Raw genomic sequence first — 22,683 nt, 5'->3', positions numbered from 1 at the left:
CTCACACAAGGAGTTTCCATGGCCCAGCGTGGAATCAATTCCTAATCTTCAGAATCATAGTCCAACACTCAAACCCCTGCGCTGCACTCGCTCTCTGGATACAGCTGAACCAGATCTTTAAAATACTGCAATATATTGTATTTCTTTGACAGTTCTGGCACTACTTGGTGTCCTTTCTCTCTAGCTTGTGATACAGCTTTTCTTTTACTAAGTAATTAATATACACATGACTTAACTACTGCTGAAAGTCATGCGCAGATTAATTTTTTAATAACCTTTTTAGAAAAGAAAATGGCTTATTCAAAGAATATTCTGTAATGTGAGCACAAGCTCTTATTATAGAGCAGATGAGTATTTTTAACCTCTGAGAAATGCATGGTATTACCAATTAACTTGCAGATAAACGGGGCAATCAATACCTCATTTCTGAAAATGTTGCACTAGCCTTCTGATTTCTTTTCCTGTTTTTCAAGAAAAAGCTAAGAATACTAGTATCCTTTTTCCTCCACTTGACAGAATGTTTGAATTGCAACAAGTTCAGGCCATCCACTTTGAAACTAGCAATTTCCTAAAGTATGGAGCTGGGGCAAAAGACATACACATAGAATTAAGGAATTCCAAACCAAGGAATTGGTTTTGGGTCCCAAAACCAGGAGCTGGAAGAGTCACTCCTTGTTCGACTCCAGCTCCAAGAATCCCTGCAGCTACTCTGCCCTCTCCAGAGAAAGTAACTTTTCCAAGCTCTGAAAATGATATAATTTTTCCAGGCAAAAAATTCTCACTCCCCCATTTCAGAATATTAATTGAAATTGAGAATGTATCCATACTACAGAACTGAAGCAGTTTGATACCACTTTAACTGCTGTGGCTCCATCCTGTGGAATCCTGGGACTAATAGCTTGGTGAGGTATTCAGACCTATTTGTCTCACCAAACTACAAATCCCAGGATTCTGTAGGATAGAGTCATGGCAGTTAAAGTGGCATTAGACTGCTTTATTTCTGCAGTGCGGATACACCCTTGAACTAGGGGAATCGTTTTGTGCTGCTACGATTGAACCGTTTGGAGGCAGAAATTATGCTGGCCTATTTCAAATCGCTGTAGGATCTACCAGATTTACTTTCTACCCATTCCACCCTAGCCCAGTTATGAAAGCATGCATGTCATGCAAGGGTTTTCCAGGGAAGTAGGGCAATGTTCAGTTTTCAGAAAGAGACCTTCAGGCAACTCAGGCTCATGGGGAGCAATGCCATCTGTGTTCTTAGCACTCTTCCTTGACACAGTGGGAGAGAGTAGCTAACATTGGCTGGAGGAAAGGAGAAGGTCACTCTGCCTGTGTCCTGGACTCTGTTTTAATATTTGACTGATGGCAAGTAGAAATAGTTTGTCTGCCGAGCCTGGTCATAATTTGTAGACCCCTGTTTTTTTCTCTATTCGTTTTTTAAAAACACACCTTTCATAGGACCTGTGTGCAAGCCCAAATCAAGTTGACCCCATTCATTTGCTGAGGAACTAAAGAGATGGAAAGATTGGAGGGATGGGGGGAAAGAAATATTCTGTTTTTCCAAAGCCATCTTCTTTCTGAAAAAAGTAAAAATATGGTAGATTATGGGGGAATTGCTTTTAGAAGGATGAATCAGATCAATCAGAGGAAGGTGTTTTTATATTTACTCCCCCAAAATTATTGCTAGAAATTATATAGCAGGTAGACTTGTAGTTACACATCGCTGCAATTGATCTTGATTTCCTTTTCTCAGTTCTTTTTAGAGGAGTGAGGGCTTTATGTCTCCTTGGCCCTGAGGAGAACTGGGTGTAAGTGCCTTCAAGTTATCTGTTGACTTATGATGACCCCATGAATTTCATAGGGGTTAGAGGAGACAGAATAATTTCCTTTGCTTTATTAATATTGACTTCTTCTTTTTCTTCTTCCTGTTCTTTGCCTGCTCCTGCAAAACCAAAGAAATTCCTTAACAGTTGAGGGCCTTGTAAGTTTATTTTAACAACAACAACAACAACAAAATAAAATTAAAAAAAAAAAAGAAAATCAATCTTCTGAATAAATTGCCTGAGTTGAGGAGGAACCAAAATGTGACCACAAGAGTGGAATCAAGTTCCCAGTGGCAATTATATCAACTCACAGGAGCTTTCTAAAAAAATCCAGCATTTTCTAAAACATGGTTTGAAAGGCACTTGGGTTGATGCTTCCTGAAATAGTTTCAGCAAATAGTGAAACATGACTGTAAGGAGGATACTGGGATAGGCTAAAAGGTGGCATCAACCAACTTTTAAGCCAAGAATGGGCAATACTCAGCCTGTAGGCACATGTGGCTTCCAAGACTGTTTTTTCATCCCTCCTCCACATCCTGGGACTCTTGAAAACTATTGTGCTGAAACAGGGTGTTTTAAACTTTAAGGTATGATTCTGCTGCTGTTTTACTACCAAGATTTTTAAAAACAAAACTACAGTATATTTGGAAATACAGTAGAGGCTTGATCCCACCTGAAATGTCTTAAGGCAAGCATCATATTGACTTTTTTGTTATTTAAATATATTCTGTATCTATTCTAAAAGCTCATGTGTTGCTACTCCATACTTTAGCACTTTCCTGGCAGCTACAAAACCTTACTGCTTGCCAAGTAACTATTTCAAGTTGCTGCTTTGGGACATTTTCATTGACAAGACTCCTGGTTTGGGGAAGTGTGTTTTAAACAGGAGAAAATATCTGCTTGTCAAACAGATGGAGCAGAGGATTCATCAAATTAAATATAGATTTTCCCCCCCTGCTTAACTCATTAAAACAATCAAAATACGAATGCCGAAAGGTTAGTAAGTTTTGTTTGTCCATGTCTTTGAATCTGCCTTTTCCTAAATCATAGCTCGGTGTGTGTGTGTGTGTGTGTGTGTGTGTGTGACAGCGAGAACAAATTTAGCAATAGGAAAAGAGAGTTATACTTACATAGGGTTGCCATAATTGTCCACTTTTACCAGGGACAAAATGTGGAACAAATTCAAGACCAAACTGTAGGACAACTGCAGGACAAAACTCAGCCCAAAATGTAGGACATTGAAGAAAAATGGTAGACCTTAAATGTCCTACATTTTGAGCTGAGTTTTGTCCTGCAGTTGCCCTACAGTTTGGTCTTGAATTTGTCCTACATTTTGTCCCTGGTAAAAGTGGACAATTATGGCAGCCCTATACTTACACAGCTATATTTGACAAAAACATAGTGGTTTTTGGTTTGCCCTCTTAAGTTGTAAAAATAAGCAGGGTATAATTAGCCAAGGAGCTTAAGGGAAAAGAATGTAAATGTTAGGAATGTGTGTAGTTTATATGACCACTAAATCCTGTCTCACAGATCTTAAATATTGCTAGCTGTTTGCAGCCCAATAGAGTTAGAAATATTTTGCAGGTGCACAATTTCTCTCCACGGTGCTGCAGTTCTGGTTGACAAACTGGGCAGATGTTCATTCAATCTTTGTTGCATTCACACATAGGCTACTGCTGCACGGATAAACTTGTGCATGACATCTCAGTCATGAGTCTGAAGTTAAAGAAATAAAGATTCACGCACCCCATCTCTTCTCATCCTCAGACAAAGCCAGAAGGACTTACTGTATATACTCGATGATAAATTGAGAAAATTATGCCCAAAAGGTGACCCAAAAATCTGGGTTGACTTATATAGGGGGCAGTACAGTAACAGGCTTGCCCCTCAATTTTTTCCCATAGCCTGGTGTCTTCCGAAGGGACAGCTGGGCTGAGGAAAGTCTTGGGAGGCAAACATTTGGTTCCCCCTCCTTTCTCAGCTCGGGTGTCCTCCGGGTGTCCTCTATGAGGACAGCCATGCTGTGGAGGGGGAAGAAGGGATACCTTTGAATTATCCATGGGTCATATCAAAATCCCTGATTTTGGTCTCAAAACCTGCCCTCAACTTTACCTCGATATATGGTAAAGAGGATTCAGATTCCATTTCTGATACTTTCAGCTTACCATAGTGTCCAGATTGTGGGAAGTAGTTTTGCTATTCTGATTTGCAGAAAACACTCTCCAAAATACAGGCGAGATTAATTAATCTCAATGGTCCTGTATTTTGGAGAGTGTTTACAACTCCATTGATTTATTTTGAAGGCCCCTGAAGAGGGCCTTTCTCATTGTGGCTGAAATGCATTGGGCTTTTTAAACACTGAATAAACAGTTGACCACCCTACAACGGGTGGAGCTTATCTCCTCATTGTTTTCTGTTTTTCTATGTGCTTTTCAGTTCTCTTTTTAGTGCTATTCTGCTTTGGTCAGACCTCACCTGAAATCCTGTGTCCAGTTCTGGCCACCAGTATTCAAGAAAGATATTGACAAGCTGAAACATGTCCAGAGAAGGCCAACCAAGATGATCAAAACATCTGTGTTTTAAAAAAAATTCTTTTAATTGTTAAACAGCACAAACTTGCTAAATTGCTAAACAATTTTCTTCCATAAAAACAAAACCCTATGATAGGTTCACCTAAGGGTCACTGTAAGTTGGAAATTACTTGAAGGAAGGCACACAACAACAAACAGCAGCACAGCTACAAACCTTGGGTAGTCTTGATGGTTTGTTGAGTAATACGTGTTCACTTGTGGGTCTAAAGATAGCAAGGGAGAGAACTTACTCTTCCACCCTAACCTTTTTTTGCGGTTCGATGACACTCCAGATGCTTGAGCATTTGGAGGTCAAGATGAGTTCATCCTCTAAAGCCAAGAGAAACCACCAGAAAGCTTCAGGGCTGGAGGGGGGATACCAGCCCTACCATTAGATACTCTCTCTCTCTCTCTCTCTCTCTCTCTCTCTCTCTCTCTCTCTCTCTCTCTCTCTCTCTCTTCCCCGGGCAGGAATGGGAAGATATGCTTTTGAGATTGCTGCCTCTTGTGCCAAAATAAAGTGGCCAGCTTTCAAGTTTGCTTTCCATACTTCTGTATTTTTCCACTGTTGCAGTTTCCACACATTAGCACTGTGCTCTATGTACAGTGTGTGCCTGACCAATCGAATCAGCACATACTTTGCATCTGACCTCCAGAGACATTCATCTTTTTCTCTCCCTCTTTCACCCTTCCGCCCCCTTCTTTCTATTGAACGTTAGTTTGTACAGCAGTTTTGTTAACTAGTCTTAGCACAGGTAGGAATAGTATTGGCTCTCCGACACTGCCATGTTCTGTTTCAGCAGGACCCGTTTTTTCCTATTACATTTTCTGTTGCATCTGCCAAAGCAGGGGCACAACAGTCTGTGCAGCATGCATCCCCAGGTGCTTTTGGAGAGGGGAATTTAGGCTAGTTGGAACCGATAATGCTGCTTTGTGTTGGTGATGATCAGAAAGAACTCAGTAGGAACAGATCTTTATGACAGAGACCACTTCCTCTGACTTAACACTACAAAATAGCTCATTTTTATTTCTTTAATTTCAGATCTGTGTAGTTATGTTCACCAGTTGTTTTTGGTACCGCCTATCCTCTTTCAAATACAGAAGAACCGTTTTCTTCTGCACCTTCTTCTTGTGAGTTTATAATGTGTAATTTAAGAATCTGCTTCTGAACAGTCTTTTGTAAGTAACCATAGCATTCATCTTCCCTTTTATTATCGTCTGAGACTCTTGTTCCTGCATGCTTCATTATTCTTTGCTACACTGGTTCTTTGAAACTGATAGTCACTTCAAAGGGAACTAAATGCTAATAAATGCTCAAAGTCTATCGAGTTTTCTATTTCCGAGCCAGAGTTGGACCTACCATTAGGAAGAAATGAACTGAGTATGGGGGGTGGGGGAGTATTTTGATAGCAGCAGTGGGAGTTCCCTTCCGCAAACATTTGCACCATCTAAACTGGCCTCTTGCTATGAAATGTGAAAGACCCTATCCCTCTGTTGAAGCTAAGGTAATAATATTCAGTTCCCAACTCTAGCCAACTCCTGTGCATAGAACTGAGGGTAATCTTGTTCATTGTCTCACAGAGCTCATGTAGTATAATGATTGTAAAATGCAAGCAGAAATAACCCTCTCTTTTGTTCACAGGTTTGTTGCTTTTTTCTTTTCTTTTTTTTCTTTTCTTTTTTTCTTTTCTTTTTGTATATTCACCATTTCAGCATGACAGATATTTGGGAAGCATTTTGAGTGGAGTGCTAAAATGTTAGTACATTCAGTATCTCTAGCTAAGATTCCTAATGCACATAGAGTAATGCCTTTAGCAGGACCAACAAAAATGCCACAAATGGAGGACACAAGCTTATGAGCTGCACAACTCTTCAGCAAGATGTGTGTAGGGAGGGAGTTTGCAGAACAATCCAAAAATTAGGCCAATTATTGTTGCCATGAACTCTTTAAAGCTTAGCCTCAGTTTCAGATAGGGATTACAGAAGAAATGTCACAGATAGGCGTCACAGCCATCAGGACACACCTAGCAAGGCATTGTTGTGTGTCTTCAAGTCGTTTCCAACCGATTGCAATCCTGTCATTGAGTTTTCTTGGAAAGATTTGTTTAGAAGGGATTTGTCCTTGCCATCCTCTGAGGCTGCGACACTGTGACTTTTAATGGTCATCCAGTGGGTTTCCATGGATGAGTGGGGATTTGAACCCTGGTCTCCAGAGTCAGAGTCCAGCGTTCAAATCACTACACCACACTGGCTGTACAGCACTGCATTATGGAACAAAAAAGGGATAGCTGGTTAGCATTTCTGAAAGCATAAAGGCTGGCTGTAGGTCAAATCTGTCTATTGCCTTCCACTGTAAGTAGGAGGTACACGTTAAGATCATCACAACAATGTTCATGTTTGCAAGGACAAAGATTATTTTTAGATAACAGAGTAGGTTTCTTAAAAAGTGAATTGAAGCCATGTTAACAATGCATCTTACCTAGTAATTGGAGAGGATGTGGAATCTTTATTGGAGTAAAAAAACAAACAAACTACCAGCAGAGATATGCAAACAGTATGTAGTCCAAATTCTCTCTATAGAGTTTACAAAAATTTATCTTTTAGACTCCAAATCCCACAACCCCCCCAGCTGGCTTTCCAAAGCTCTCCCCATATGTATAGCAGGAATTCAGCTGCTGTAAGTTATAGAGAAGGGAATCCGATAAATACAAAGAGAAGAGATCTGTCAGTGGCTGTTAACCATGGTGGCTGTATGACATGTTCATTTGCTGAAGCAGTTTGCTTCTTAATGCTAGTTCTTAGGGAGCAACAATGGGAGAGGGTGATTGCCTTAATTTCCATGCTGGTGGGGGTGTCCTAGGAGTTGTGGTCCAAAAACGTAACTATAAAATAATACATACATGCATACATACATGTATATTCCATATATATATATATATATATATATATATATATTCCAGAATTTCAATCAAGATTATTCCCCAGGAGCAGTCATGTTCTGCTTCAGAAATTACTGTGGAAATGCAGGCAGTTAGTGCCAGGTGCCCACATGTCACTTTCTTGGCAAATCTCATAATGACTGGAGATGCTCTCTGTAAGACACTTGGGGCTCTTGTCTCTTCAGCCAGTGAATCTCTTACTCAGGAACCGTGGCCTATATAAGTGTGTGGCTTTTTAAATGCACCTGATTGAGATGACAATGTTTAGTCTATATATCAAATTAGCACTTGGAGCAACCCTTGTACAAACACAAAGACTGTAGACAAGACTGCATTTTGCTGTATGAACTTGCCTTGGTTTTAAGATCTCTGGGTGAGACTCTTCTCTTGGTACTTCTACCATGAGATATACAGTCGGCCCTTCTTATACACAGACTAGTTATACACGGATTCAAGCATACACGGTTTGAAAATGTTCAAAAAAAGTATAAATTTCAAATATCAAACCTTGATTTTTCATTTTTTTATAAGGGACACCATTTTGCTATGCATTATATATAATGAGACTTGAGCATACATGGATTTTGTTATACACAGAGGATCTTGGAACCAAACCCCAGCTTATAACAAGGGTCCACTGTATATCTGGCAGGGATGTGAGAGAAGGACTTTTTGGTAGCCACTCTCAGATTCTTGAAGAAGCTAGGTTTCCTTCATTTCAGTTGTTCTTTACTGACAGGCAAAAACAGTTTTTTATTCAGGTATCCCTTTGACATGTAAACTAGGGCATGTCTACATGGCATGTCAAAACCTCATTTTGATTGTGGATTGTCTTCACAACATGAGGCCAGTTCCACACCAAATCTGCCCCATCCTTCCCTTACATCAGATCTAAAAGAGTTACCTTTTGCCCCAGATTTTCCAAGAAAATCCACAGCACTTTTGAGTGATGCAGAGCAGCTGTTTATACATGTGTCCCACTGTGCTGCTGGGTGCCACCACTGCTGGCATGTTGCTCCTTCTGAAAACACAATTATGTGGCCAGCTATGGGATTGGTGCCTTGTTTTCAACCTCAGATTAAATGACTTGCACCAATGGTGGCAGAACAGGATGTGTGTGTAGACAGCCACCCAGATTGTAAAGGTAATGGGAGAATTTGGGGCAGCTCTGGGACAGGGACGTAGCTAGGATTTTAGGAAGGGGGGGGGGTCCAGACTAAGTGCCACCATTATAATGGGGCTTGAGTGCGGCAGCGCAGCAGCACACACCATTCATTTTTCTAATGGAAGGGGGGTCTGGACCCCAAGAAACCCCCCTTGGCTACATCCCTGTCTGGGACCAGGATATTCCATGAGCTGCCCAGAGTATTCTGGCTGGTGTAGACCAACTCCTAGTCTGCTCTTGAAAGGAGCATAATTGGGTGGGTGTTGGCTACTGTGTTTTGTTGTACTTTTCATTACATTTTAATTTACGTTTTCATATTATTTTTAAGTCAAATGTTTGGTTTTAATCTACATTTAATTTTAGCTGACTTGGTTGTCTTTTTTGACAGAAAGGCAGGATATAAATTAAATAAATAAAGATGTTGGATGGAAAATTGCATTGATTTCATGAAGTAGTGGGATTATTTTTTTACAGCACAGAATCCAAGGAGGGTGAATGTCTGCTGTTTTAATCATATGCTGTTGCTATGGTGGTAATGGAGAATGAAGCATGTGTAGGAGTCAGAAAAATCTGGACAGCAAGTACTTGTTCTCTGAGTGAATTTTAGAACATGACAGATTTATTAAATAGCGTTGATGTGTTTTTAGCAAGGACTTGGTTGCATAAGGGATTCTTAAAGTTTCAGGAACTTCAAACAGAAATACCTATTTAGCTCCTGACTAAAGCTTTAGATAGCTTCTTTAGAACAATCTCATTCAACCCATTGTCCTCAAATGTGCTGTCCTGCAGCTCCCAGTGCTAGGAAAACTGGTCTAAGATAAGACTTGGGCAAGTGACATGCTCTCAGTCTCAGAGGAATAATAATAATAAATATTATTATTATTTATTAAAATTAATAAAATGAGTGTTGTTGTTGTTAATTTCTTGCTCTCATCAAGGCTCAAGGTTGGGCGGCAAACTTCCTCAGAACAAATTTGGCCCAGAATACACTATAAAGTTTGCCTTAGTTTTGTCTAAATTGGAAGTAACTTGAAGACAACACATTTTTTTTTTTAAAAAAGTGGCAATATACCTGTATTTAAAACTAAACTATCTACTTAATGCTTAACAAATGCTTTGTTAACCATGATTGCAATCCAGAAAGACATTGGGAAAGCATAAAGGAGAATGCTTAAATAGTCTTGTTCCCAGTATTTTTCTTATGGCAGTTCTTTTTGCAGACTAAACTCTTTATATAGCAATTGGGATAGGATGGGCCTGTTATAAATAAAATATAGTGTACACCAAAAGCAATATTCCTTTGTCTGTATCAACTAGTGTTTTTCCCACCTTGCCTGGAAGAGTTTTTTGATGTGTTTGTTCATTTGCTTTTTAATATTTTAAGAATTTGGTGTCCATATAATTGGATATGACTCCCAGAATATCCTATCCGGTGGGGCCACTGGCCTCTGCCGTGATGCGGGAGGGATTTCTAGGGGTTGTAGTTCAACCCCCCCCCCCAAAAAAAAAAAAAACCCACACAGTATCTTTCACCAGCTTTGTATAATGGTCATTGCACATGCAAATTTGAGAGATGGTTGAACTGCACTTATCGAGTTATTTCTGGTCCCTTCTCTTCAATACAATTGTTGTGTTCAAACATGTGGTGATAAAGCTTAACCGGGATGTGTGGTTTTTGTTGTTGTTGCAGAAGTCACTCTGAAGGTCCATGTCAGTGATGCCAGCACACATCAGCCAGTCACCGAAGCCTTTATTGAGATTTTTACCAACCAGATCCCCATTGCTTCTGGAACCTCAGGGGCAGATGGCACTGCCTTCATCAAGTTTCAGTATAAGCTGGGCAGTCAACTGATCGTTACTGCCACTAAGCATGCGTATGTGCCAAATTCTGCACCGTGGAAACCTATAAGATTGCCTGGTAAGAGATCTTTATTTTTGTTCTGAGGTAAGATTTCACTTCTAAAGGGGACGGGGTGATGCAAAACTGTTTTCAGTTTTACAAACAGACTGTAATTCTTGTGGTTGTAACCTGATGTAGAATATAAGAATAAGATCTTTCTCTATACCCAGGTCCTAATCTGAGCATGTTTTCATAAGGTTTTTCCTATTGCCAGCATTTTGTCTTACCATACATAAATCTGTAATAGAAAAACTGCCCTGGAGCATGTGAGGAGTGCTGTTTTTTCAAGAGAAATTAGCTATAGCTAAGGCTGGATCTGCACTGCAGAAATAATCCAGTTTAACACCATTTTAACTACCATGGCTCAATGCTTTGGGATTCTTGGAATTGTAGTTTTGTGAGATATTTAGCATTTCCTGTCAGCCCTCGTACCGCAACAAACTATAATTCCCAGAATTCCATAGCATTGAGCCATTTCAGTTAGGGATGTCAAACTGGGTTACTTGTGCAGTGCAGATGCAGCCCAAGTCTCCATAAAACAGTCTTATGGGTCAAAGGTTGAGACTTCTAGATCAACATGTGGCCTCACACGTCTTTAAAGCATTTTCCTGGTTTGCAGAGTTGCAAATTAAGGACTGTTTGTCTAATTCCCTTCCCAGCATTTCCTGAATCTTCACTATAACTCTTTTTTAACACTGTTCAGGCTCTTCCACTCTTCCTCCTGAGGGGCTTCCATTCATTGAGCCATGAAGAGATGAAGGAAGCTGACCTTTCTTTCTTTGCTGGCTCAGTTTTTTTGTTGGCTACATGGCTGGCCCTGCAGTAACCCTATATAGCATTTCCTTCCCTTTTCTTTTATGAAATAATTCTCCCATCTGTATCCATAGTTGCTCAAAGGAACCTCACCTGATAGAAAATTAAACAAAGGATAGGGGAGTTAAACAGCTAGGGTGAGCAACATTTTTTTTTCAATTTGAGGGCAATCTCAGGCTGCATCCTCATTGCAGAAATAATCCAGACTGACCTTGCTTTAATTGCGATGGCTCAATGCTATGGAATTCTAGGAACTATAGTATTTTTGAGACAATATGTAGAGAGATCTTGTAGCACCTTTAAGGCTAACTGAAAGAAAGAAGAAGTTGGCAGCATGAGCTTTCATAGACTTCAGTCTACCTCTTCAGATATTTTTGAGACAGTTAGCCTTCTCTCTCTGAGAGCTCTGGTTCCAAAAGAAACTACAGTTCCATAACATTGAGCCATGGCAGTTAAAGTCGTGTCAATCTGGATTATTTCTGCAGTGTGGATGCAGCTTCAATTGCATGTAAATTGACATGACACAAAAATCAGAAGTACATGAGCCAACACCGCTCCTTCTTATTAATTAATTCTCCCTACCTCCCTACCTCTGTGTGTGTGTGTGTGTGTGTGTGTGTGTGTGTGCCATCTTTCTCTCTCTCACACACACATTCTCTGTTTTTGCATGTTTTTCTTTCATTAACCTTTATTTTTTTATAAAGCGCTGTAAATTTTCTCGAGCCTTTACCTAGTGGTGTATTAGTGAAGGGACAGATCACACTTGCAAAGACACAAACAGATCTCTTGCATATTTCTATTATTGTTGTTATTTATATCCCGCTCTTTCCCCAAATCTAGGCCCTATAGAAGCTCACAATATTAAAAGAACAGTACAATGTACAGTGCATAGCATTTTAAAAATTTGGTTAGGGTCTACATGAGATCAGGCCAAAGGCCATAGCTTGCCCACACCTGGGATGAAGCATTAGGTGGGCATGAGGGCATCCTTGCTGGCATCACCTCCCACATCCCAAACCCTGCCTATTCTGCATTGAGCAGGGAGGTCTGAAAGGGGATTCTTAGTGTGTTCAGTTAGACATGCACAGAATCTGCCCATTGTTTGGACACCTGGTAGAGCCCAGGCTTCAAATTCTGGCTCGGACATGTAAAAACACACTGGGTGATCCTGGGCAAATCACACTCTCTCAACCTCAAAGGATGACAATGGCAAACCCCCTCTGAAGAAACTTGGCAAGAAGACCCAATGATAGTTTAACCTTAGGATCGCCATAAATTGGAGACGACTTGAAAGCACACAACAGGGAGGATTATTTCTTCTGTCTCTCCCACCTACATCTTTGGACCATATTTCTTTAATGAAGAAGTAATTGCAGTGCATGTTTTGCTCTTAATATTGATTATTTTGAAATAAAGGAACCAAATTTGGAGAGGTTTTGACAAGTTAATGAAGTCTGAACTAGTCTTTGTGGCATATCCAAGTATTTTGAAAGGGAAGGCACTTGAAGTGAGTGCATGTTTCTGAAAGAAATGCTTGTTTGAGCATTCTCCATTGAGTTCATTCGGCATTTTGCCATCACTTTCAGTGAGAGGGAGCCATTATTTTGTTCCCTGATTTGCTCTTGGTTCCTCTGCTATATTTCCAAACAAGAGGATAAAAGAGAAGAAAGAGAGTGATCATTTTTGGTGAACATTCATTGTGTTTTGGAATTAATAATAAATTAGTCCAAACCATGGATTTTAGAGTATTTCAGAGATGTCAGTGTACATATATTTGTGCTTTAATCCCCCTCCCCCCAGCAAAAAAAAAAAAACCTAACTTTTTGTTCAGGCTGCCAACTTGGAATTGAAGGTAAAAATAAGGCACCTGAAACTCAGCCAAGAACTATAATCTTTCAGTACAGTTACTCCGTGAACTTGAAGAATCCTGGTGATAACAGAAAGGAATGGGAGACCTTTGAGTCAAATAAGAGTTTTGTTTGCCTGGCTTGTGCCTCTACTGAAGGGGCTGCCGAAACTTAATTCTTTTACTAACAAAAGCTTTTATCACTTAAACCATGTAGCCCTCCAAGTGTTGTTGGACTGCAGCTACCATCAGCCATAGGTGCCATAGTCAGTGGTGAAGAACCATGGGAGTTTCAGTCAAACCATCCCTGGAGCACTATGTCTTTTGTAGCACTGACTTAAAAGTGTCAAATATTTCTTCACTCATGGCAAGCTATGTGTGTCAGCAACCTGGTCATTCATTACTAGTGGTTTGAATTGGAAATAATTGCTGCTATATACTTATGGACACCTGAAAATGCAGATGTAGAAGCAATAGATGCAATAATCAGTTTACTGTATAACAAAATAAACCCACTTGCTTGGATCCAGGATAAATTTAGTCACACCAGTTCCATTCACATTATCAGACTTCAGTTGTGTCATGGAGTCCAGATGTGACTTCCTAATTTAGTCTGAATTCAACCCACTAGATTTTGAATCCATAGAGGTTGCTGTTTTTCAAAGGAAATGAAAATTTAAGACAGAATCATAAAAAATCCCATTTTAATGCATTCATTCATTAAAAAAACACACCCTCAAATCAGCTGTGGAACTTCTTACACAAAATGAAATACATGTAGTTTTTCAGAAAAACACAACAGGATAAAATTTATATTTGTAAGCTAGGACTTTTTATACTAAGCACAATCATTGCCAAGATGTTCTGGTCATGCTTCTTTGCAGGGAACTGCCTCCAATGTGGCGGCTGCTGTCTGGACTTCATATGCAAAGTGTTTGAGGTTGCATATTATACCCATCTTGAAAGATAATAAATACAGTATGGGACTACTCACTAATGCCCACATTAATATACTAATCCAGTTCATGTGTCTTGCTAAACATCCCATATAAACTTAGTTTTAGGAGATTATCACATGGGGGGTGGGGAAGCCAGGAGTAAAAAGCATACTCCCGGAAAAGTTGCGCAATTGCTGTGAAGATTTTCACAGATAATCTAAGAGGATTTATCCCTGGAATCAGGCATGCTCAAGCAACAAACCATTCACAGGGAAGTTGCTGGAGCATTCCTATTTCTTCCTGGAATAAGTCCTCTGTGATTGCGACATTGTCTGAAAATCTTTGCCGCGATCATACGACTTTGCCAGGGAAATGCCTTTTGAATATCTGATTTTCCCCCATGTGATAGTCTCCTATGATAAGTTTGTGGATAATTGTAGCTTTATTTATAACTTGCTGTTATTTGTCAAATGTTCTGTATGGATAACTTAAAAATACAGCTTTTAATAATTATATATTAATTTTTACAAATACAATTTTCTGAAAACCTGACATAAAAGGGGGGGTCAAATTATCAATATGCAGAAAAACTCAAGCTGTTGCCTGTGTTCTTTTGGTTTAGTCATTTAGGGGAAAGACACTGCAATTTTGTATTTCCTTCTCTAGCTGGCTTCCCCTCTTTCCAAATAAAATTCGGTGCAAAAAAGAAGGAATTATTCTAATTCTGTCCTTCAGCACTGCCTCTTCCATAATTCATTCTGCTTGTAATACATTATGCTTGATAAGCGCTTTTAGTTTGGGGCTGCGTATGAGGAAGAAAATTATTATGATGGAACAGCTGTAATTTGAGAAGATTTTGATTTATAGTATGAATTCATTACTGCTTAGCCGAGCATTCTGGAAATTTAAATATGTTATAACTGTACTAGGAGAAAACGCTTGTATAAATGAGCACTGATGGGATATCGGCTACAGTTTTTAATGCTACTAGACATTTATCACTTTTGTAGAAAATGTTTTGAAGTTTTAGGGGGAGAACACCTAGCTTTTCAAAAATAACAAAATTTAGTGCATTCATAATCAGTGACATAAGCACACAGATCCTTCATTTGTCTTAAAACTCTAATAAAAAAGTGTTTTTAATCAACCCCAAATCTAAATTTTTGAATTTGATGCAGAATGTGATGAAAAATCCTATTAACTGTATCCCCAAATTTGGAAGGCTGTTCCCCTAAACTGTAGGAAATGTATACTTTTGTTCATTGAATTTGAGTTGCAGTACTGCCTGTGTTTAAGACATACTTAAGCATATAGCTAATCCTATTAGTTATTACCTTGTAGGGTAGACCCATTGAATCAATTGCTGTGTGGAGTCGACACATAGGTAAATCCAGTTGATTTAGCTGGTTTACTCTAATGAAGACTATCAGTAGGATTTAGGCCATTCTATACACCACTCTGATTCGGATGATGCCTCCCTATGAATGGTAGATCTAGAGATGGAAAGAATATTTGAAAATATTTTTTAAAAATAGCTGAAAAACAAGTTTTTTGAGTGTTGAGAAATCCTGATGAGAAGAAACCTGGACTGATGAGAATCTTTGCAGTTCAGATCACAGGTCTGTTCGGTTGTCTGGTTCCTAGATTTTATCTGTAATGGTTCAGTCGTCTTGTGCATTTGAGTTTTGTGTGTTGCTTCCAGAAAATTACACCAATGTGTGAACAAGGGATATTTCAGTTGCAAAGTTTTATGTGAACAAATGAGAGCTCATTTTCCAGCAATATATATTGGGTGGGCAGGAGAACCTCGACTGAATTAGGTCTAAGCTGACAGCTATCCTTAAGTATAGCTGGCCCTTTTCCAAATTGACAACAGCATGCTTTATTTATAGGAGATGGTTTTCCTCCTGTTTTCTCTTTGTACATCCACCTTGACACAACAAAAGTGTCTAGGCTATTTCTGTGTCTTCCAACAGAAAAATCTTGACCAGCAGCCTTGCCCTTCCAAAAGAAAGACTGGTCACTAATACACCTAGGACCAGCCACATAACACCAGTCCTTAAGGACCTTCACTGGCTGCCTATTCGCTTCCGGGCGCAATACAAGGTGTTGGTTATTACCTATAAAGCCCTAAATGGCTTGGGCCCAGGGTACTTGGAGGACCACCTCTCTCCGTACAATCCGTCCCGCACACTCAGATCAACCAGGAAGCAATTGCTAAGAGTTCCGGAGGTCAGATTAGCTACGACCACCAGAAGGGCCTTTTCCATCTCGGCCCCCAACCTCTGGAACTCGCTTCCCAATGAGCTCCGCTCGGCCACCTCACTGGACCTATTTAAGAAGGGGTTAAAAACACACCTTTTCGAGCAGGCATACCCCTGACTCTTGACCTCCGACTCCCAATGTGCTCCCCTCCCTCATCAGCATTGTTGGGCTGGCATGAGATGGGGTTTTAATGTGGTTTTAATTGTGGTTTTATTATGGTTTTATTGTTGTTTATGTATATGCTGTAAACCGCTTTGATTTTTAGAAAAGCGGTATATAAATAAAAACTTTATTATTATTATTATTAAATACTGAACAAAGTGATTATTTGTTGTTGTTGTTGTCATTGATTGGTATTCTGTATTGCAGCTATGGATTTGTTGCTTAGAGTTACAGATCATTAGCTGCTCTAGATTCACTAAGGAGTCACAGTTATGGTATTATTGCCACAATAGTGGATGCCTTCCCAAACCTACTTTACCAATAACACCCACCCAGAAAGAGGGAGGTCTGTTCGGCTGGCAGTCAAGGCATAGATGGATCACACTTCCAACACCACCCCATCAGCGAGTTGAGCTGTGACAAGGAATGGCAATGGGGTCTTTCTTCGGATTGTCGCAGCCTTGCTTGTTGTCAGGAGAGGAAAGGAAATATCATCCTCCTGCACCTCCCTCCATCTTTCAGTGTGGCTCCTGCCTGGTAAAGTAGGTTTACGGCAGTCAGCCCAAGAGACGATATTTAGTTATGAATAGGTATCTAAGTAGATAGTATAGAATATGGGCTAGCAGTATATTTATATACTATCTTTCTCACATTTTAAGAATCAAGACAGATTATAGCAGTTAAAACATAAACCATTAAAAATAATAAAATTGCAGAAAACTGTACAAATCCCATTTCCCTAAAACATTCAATTCTCAAAAGCCTGCTGGAATAAAAAGTTATTCTCCTGCCTATGGAAGGAGAATCTAGCTTCTCAGGAAAGAGAATTCAAGAGCAATGCAGAAGATTCTGCACAAATAGTCTGTGTACAAATTGTATAAAGAGTCTCAGGATTTCCATGTTTCCATAAGGGGAAAGGCTGGTAGGACAGAAAGAAGGGCCTCCTTTTAAAAAAAATCAAAACATGGGCAAATTCATATGGGAGAATATGGTCCTTTAGATAATCTGGACTAGGATTAAATTGTGCCATAATGGCAGTTACTTTTTTGGACTACAATTCTATGACTAACCAGGCAGGCAGGTCTCTAGCAATGGTGACTGACAGGTTCTGGTAGTTGTGGCCACCAAAAGTAATCATTCCTAGTTTTGCTGTGTTATAGTTGCACTGACTTTGGTCAGTTCATGCCAGTTTAAGTGATGTGTAGAAACTGGAGATAAGGAGAAACCTGCCTTCCCCCTTTCTCTTGTAATGGACAAAATAAGGGATTGAAAGATGAAGTGAATCACATTTCTACTATTAAAAAGGGAGAAGCAAAAAATGTAGATTGCTCTATGATTCTCCTTCTCTGAAACCTGAGAATTGTGCAGGTTGGCTCTTGGAGTTGAGATGTAACTTTCACCCAGAAATCACATCAACCTTTTCCCAAAAAGTGTTGGGGGCTTCAGTGGTTGAAAAAGTGCAGTCCAAGGGTGGCATGCATCACTTTCCCCACTGAGGTGTTAGTACTTGTCATTTTCAAAAACAATTCTATCTTTATTTTAGAGTTTCTTCATTATTGATCCCTTAAGTTGATTGTTTTCTTCTTGTACTGGTACAGACCCTTTCATATACAAGCTATTGAAACCAATGTATGTGACATTATTGGTAGATACATTAGTTGGACAAAGCATGCATTACCTTAAGTGGAGATCTGTGCTAGGAAACTTGGAGTTTTTGTATAGGAGGCAGTTTTTTCTTATTTCTTGAGAATAGCACATTTCCCACTTAACCAACTTTCCTTCTACAGTGTTTTCTTCTCTGAGCCTTGGCCTTCTTCCTGAACGTTCAGCTACTCTAATGGTGTATGAAGATGTTGTACAAATAGTCTCAGGATTTCAAGGTATGTATATGTTCAGATGCAAAGTGACCTACTTTGAGTTGTTGTGATCATTTTTACGCATTTCACACAACAAATGATTGCTTGGAACTGATTTTTAAGAATTTCCATTTTTATCTTTATTTGACAAGGAAAATACAGTTATTAGTCTAAATCCAAAGGTTAGTTCAAACTAGATTGGATTCATTGTATCTGTGGAATTCCCAGAAGTGTTTACTTATCAAGATTCCTATTAATTTGTTGAGTCAGCTGTAGTTAGGGACTAACAACTGGATTTAGGCCATTGTACCAATTCACTTGGTATGTCATTTTCCCAAACTTACCACTTTGTCCATGGCACCATTAGTTGGGTTAACTTTTTCCAGTTTAATTTACTTGACTACATAAGATGGCATTTGAACTACAGTGGTCCAAACCTAAGAAATGTATTATTTGCTCATGCTGTTTATGGATTATTTGCCATTCAAGTTAGCCAGTGTTGTTCAATAAACAGCTAAAAGGCTAATATAATCCCACACTGCATTAACAGAAGCATTAACAGGAGCCATTAGAGCAGATTTTGAAGGATGCAAAGGGCTACAGAGGGGTGAGAGAGTGCTTGATTATTGCCCTACCTTCCACAGGCTGCATGCAGTTCCTATGACCAACTCATAGTAGGGCTTTAGTTATCATCTCAGGCATAGTTATCTCAGGCATGGAACATCAATGTTCCATTCTGATCTGTGCCTGACCACAATTGGAGTGGCTTGTGTCCAGTGCAAAATTTGAAAAAGGAGATTCATAAGCTAGAGTGTATTCAGAGAAGAGGAATCAGGTCCAGTTCTATGAGGAATGGTTGAAGAAATTATGCATAGGAGCTGATGAAGGATGAATTATGAAGGAGCTGCTTATGTTTAACCTAAAGAACAGAAGGGTAAAGTCGGAGGTTAGAAAAGTTAATTTTTGGACTACCATTTCCTAGTGTACTCTTGGCTAGCGGGGATATATTAGATTTTAGTATAAAAAAGTAACTTTTTTCAGCAAGTTAGCTGTTTAAAGTGAAATATTAGAGCTGTCTTGAACTATCTAAAAGGCTGTCCCACACAAGACCGAGCCCATTTGGTCTGGGTTGAAGAAGCCAGGATGAGGACAAATGAGGAAAATTGGAAGGAAGCCAATTTTGACAAATGTTAGAAGAAATTTCCTAAGAGTAAGGTTAGTTTGATAGTGGAACGGATTGCCTCCAAAGGGGTTTTCTTCACTTAAGGTATTTAAGCATCAAGGCCATCAAGGATGCTGAACTTGTGAGATTCCTGTACTTCACAGAAGAATAAAGCACATGGTCTCAAAGGTAGCTTCCACTGATTCTACATGCTGTCCTTAACTGCAGTAATCTTAACAGGGCCAAGTCATATAGTTAGAGTGAGACAAGTACTGGAGGACAGGAAGAGCTATGAGGGTTTGGCTAATCATTTTTAACAATGTTGGCTAGGACTGATGAGAGTTTTAGTCAATCATTCCACATGGTATCTGTCACATTTGTCTTAACATACAGTTGTCATTTGTGCAGAGTGCTGATTTGTACAGAGAACCCCTTCTTAAGAAAGTTGTCTTACTTCCTTGGGGGTAGAAAGCCATAATAGTTAAATCAATGTTACGATTGTAATGTTGTTATAGCCTAAAGCCACTGTCTACACCTAGAGACAAGACATTATGTATCAAAGGAGTCCAAATTGTACCTGTGCTTCAAAACAACATGAATTGTCTATCAGTAGCTGAGAATTTAAAGAGATGGTAATGAATGGTCTGGAGCCAGCATGGTTTGAGCATTGGACTAAGATCCTGGAGATGAAGGTTCGAATCTCCACTCAGCCATGGAAACCCACTGGGTGACCTTGGACAAGTCACACTATCTCAGCCACAGAGGAAAGCAAAGACAATCCCCTCCATACAAATCATGCAGAGAAAATCCTGTAATAGCTTTAGGATCGTCATAAGGCAGAAACACTTGAAGGCACATAACAACAAACAACAACAATTAATTGTCTTAAGCCGTGCTCTTCTACATTTTTCTGCTGCTTTTGTGATTGCTGTTCATACCCACCCATACATGCAAAGCAGCACAGTCAGAGTTTCCTCTGATCATTTGAGCACAGCTGGTGCTGCCATACAGCCAGCATCAATGCTGGGGAGATATGAGGACTCCTGGGTAGTTACTATAGTTTGTTTGTAAGAGTACTGCTTTCAATTTAGCGTTGGAAACAAGCTAAAAAGAGATCCCTTTCTGTTGGACAGATATGTTGATTTAGCTGTTTGCACTCACATTTTGTTTCAGAGGGCTGATGTGATTATTTCAATATGTTGTTGTCATTTGCTTTAAACGTGAAGTGTTAGCTTGGCTCAGTTTTGCAAACTTATATTTGCAGGCGTGTTTTAGGGATTGACCAGAAGTGCAACCATGTAGGAAACTATTACTCATTTTTTAGTTTAGGTACTTCCAGTGTTTATTCCAATACAGTCTCACAAATGAAAAATGACTTGAGACTGCAGGCAGATCAGTTGGATCCAAATATTTGGCTCTAAACTAAAATCGAGTTATGTTTAAAAGAAATCATAGCTTGTTTTAGAAGATAGTTTCCCCCGGAAATGAATCCACTATATCCCCAGTCAAAAGAGATTTTGGGAACTGGGTCAGCTGGCTTCTTCTAGAAGACTGCTTCCAGTTACATATTGAAGAGCAGCAGTTTGTAAGCTATAGCATTGTCATGCTAAGCCAAACTATTTCATGTGGTAGGGAGTCCTCAACCCAAAGGGTTTCCTGATATTTTTGTACGAAGCTGTTTTTGTGTGTGTTGAAGCTGCAGGTACACTTTGGAGCACCATGGTCACTTTATGTTAGGCCTATCTACCTATTTTCTAACCACCTTCCACTGGCAAATACTGTATATACTCATCTATAAGTCAAAAAATGTATGCCCAGAAATTGACCCCTGAAATCCCAGCTTGACTTATTTACAGGTCAGTATCGTAATGTGATAGCAGCTGTTTCAGATTTCTCCATGCAGTCAAGAGAGCAGTTTCTTTCTCTTTTAAGCCAAGCAGAAAGAGTCCTGGGTAACAGATTGATATTGCTGTTTGTTTAAGAGTCCCTCTTGCTGCACGCTGACATACACACATGAAGGAGCCTCCACGTTTATCCACTGGTCATGGCAAAATCCATAATTTTGCCCTCAAAACCTGCCCTCGACATACATGAGGTTGATTTATAGGCAAGTATATATAGTAAACACAGTTTTATCCAAACTGAACTTTGATGTGTATGCTGATTATCAGTTTCTTGCCAGACCCAGTTCATGGCAATAACATTTAAAATGGTGTAAATGGGTCAGCACCTAGTTGGCCTAAAAGACTACCATCTGGTTAGCAGTTTTCACTTTCACTGTCTTTAGAAGCCATTGTGCTGTATAATAATGCTGTATAATGTGGTGGTGTTTGTTGTGCAGCTGTAGGGTGGTGTTCAGAAAGTGAACTTGTTCTTTGTATAGCTTCAGGCTGAGATTGATGGGAGGGTGGAAGCTGTTGAAATTCTGGTGGAATTGCTTGGGTAAGTCATCTCTATGAGCCAAAATGATGAAGATGTCATCAGAAGACATCAAGTAGAGGAGGGGTTTCCGGAAACAGGAGTTAAGGAAGCATTATTCCAGGTCAGCTATAAAGTTGTTGCCGTATTATGGTGCCATGCATGTGCCTATGGCAGTACCATTAACCTGAAGGTAATCAGTCTCTCTCAATATACAGCACAAGTAGCAAATGAAAAAGATGCAAGGCTGGAGATGCATTTATACATATGAGGATCTGTGAAATGGCAGGAGGCATGGATTTACGCTGATCACTGCACCTGGATTCTTGACATTTCACAGATCCTCTGGCTCTTTCCAGCCACATCTCTCTCCAGTCTTGCATCTCTCTCCAGCCTCATGTCTCTCTCCAACAGCCTCACAAATATAGTATGTACTAGGCTACCTGTGTTGTGTATTGTGTATTATGTATATGCAAATGCGTCTAATTAAAAAGATTGTATGTACAGCACTGTGTAAATTTACAGCGTTTATAAATAAAGGTTAATAATTTTTATATATATATATATATATATATATACACATACATACATACACACACACACACACACACACACAGAGACACACACACAAATACAAACTATTTACGTATATGAAAATACAGGCATTCAAAAATCCAAAATATGAAACGGTTCTGGTCCCAAGCATTTTGGATAAGAGGTACTCCACCTGTATTAAGTCCTGATTCTATAGCAGGTGAAGTGCTGTACTTTTATGAGCTTGTTAGAGGTTACATAAGCTCAACTATTTATTTGAATGAACAGC

At 39.5% G+C, this 22,683-nt stretch overlaps 1 protein-coding gene across 3 annotated transcripts in view; it reads left to right on the top strand.

Moving 5' to 3' along the window:
- Positions 1-22,683, top strand: part of FAM171A1 (family with sequence similarity 171 member A1) — a 104,187-nt gene that overhangs the window by 54,170 nt on the left and 27,334 nt on the right. For 2 of the 3 annotated variants that reach the window (XM_089533303.1, XM_089533302.1), the window contains exons 2-3: positions 10,191-10,418; positions 18,212-18,304. In XM_089533303.1, the coding sequence (XP_089389429.1) occupies positions 10,191-10,418; positions 18,212-18,304 (321 nt within the window). The remainder of the gene's footprint in view (positions 1-10,190; positions 10,419-18,211; positions 18,305-22,683) is intronic. The other variant, XM_089533304.1, reaches the window with a different exon arrangement.

This window comes from Sceloporus occidentalis, unplaced genomic scaffold, assembly GCF_023333645.1.
Source record: "Sceloporus occidentalis isolate IW3139 unplaced genomic scaffold, rSceOcc1.0.p SCAF_7, whole genome shotgun sequence".
NCBI classification, from domain to species: domain Eukaryota; kingdom Metazoa; phylum Chordata; class Lepidosauria; order Squamata; family Phrynosomatidae; genus Sceloporus; species Sceloporus occidentalis.
Note: the sequence above shows the minus strand (reverse complement) of the source record. Positions and strands in the feature narration are given on the sequence as shown.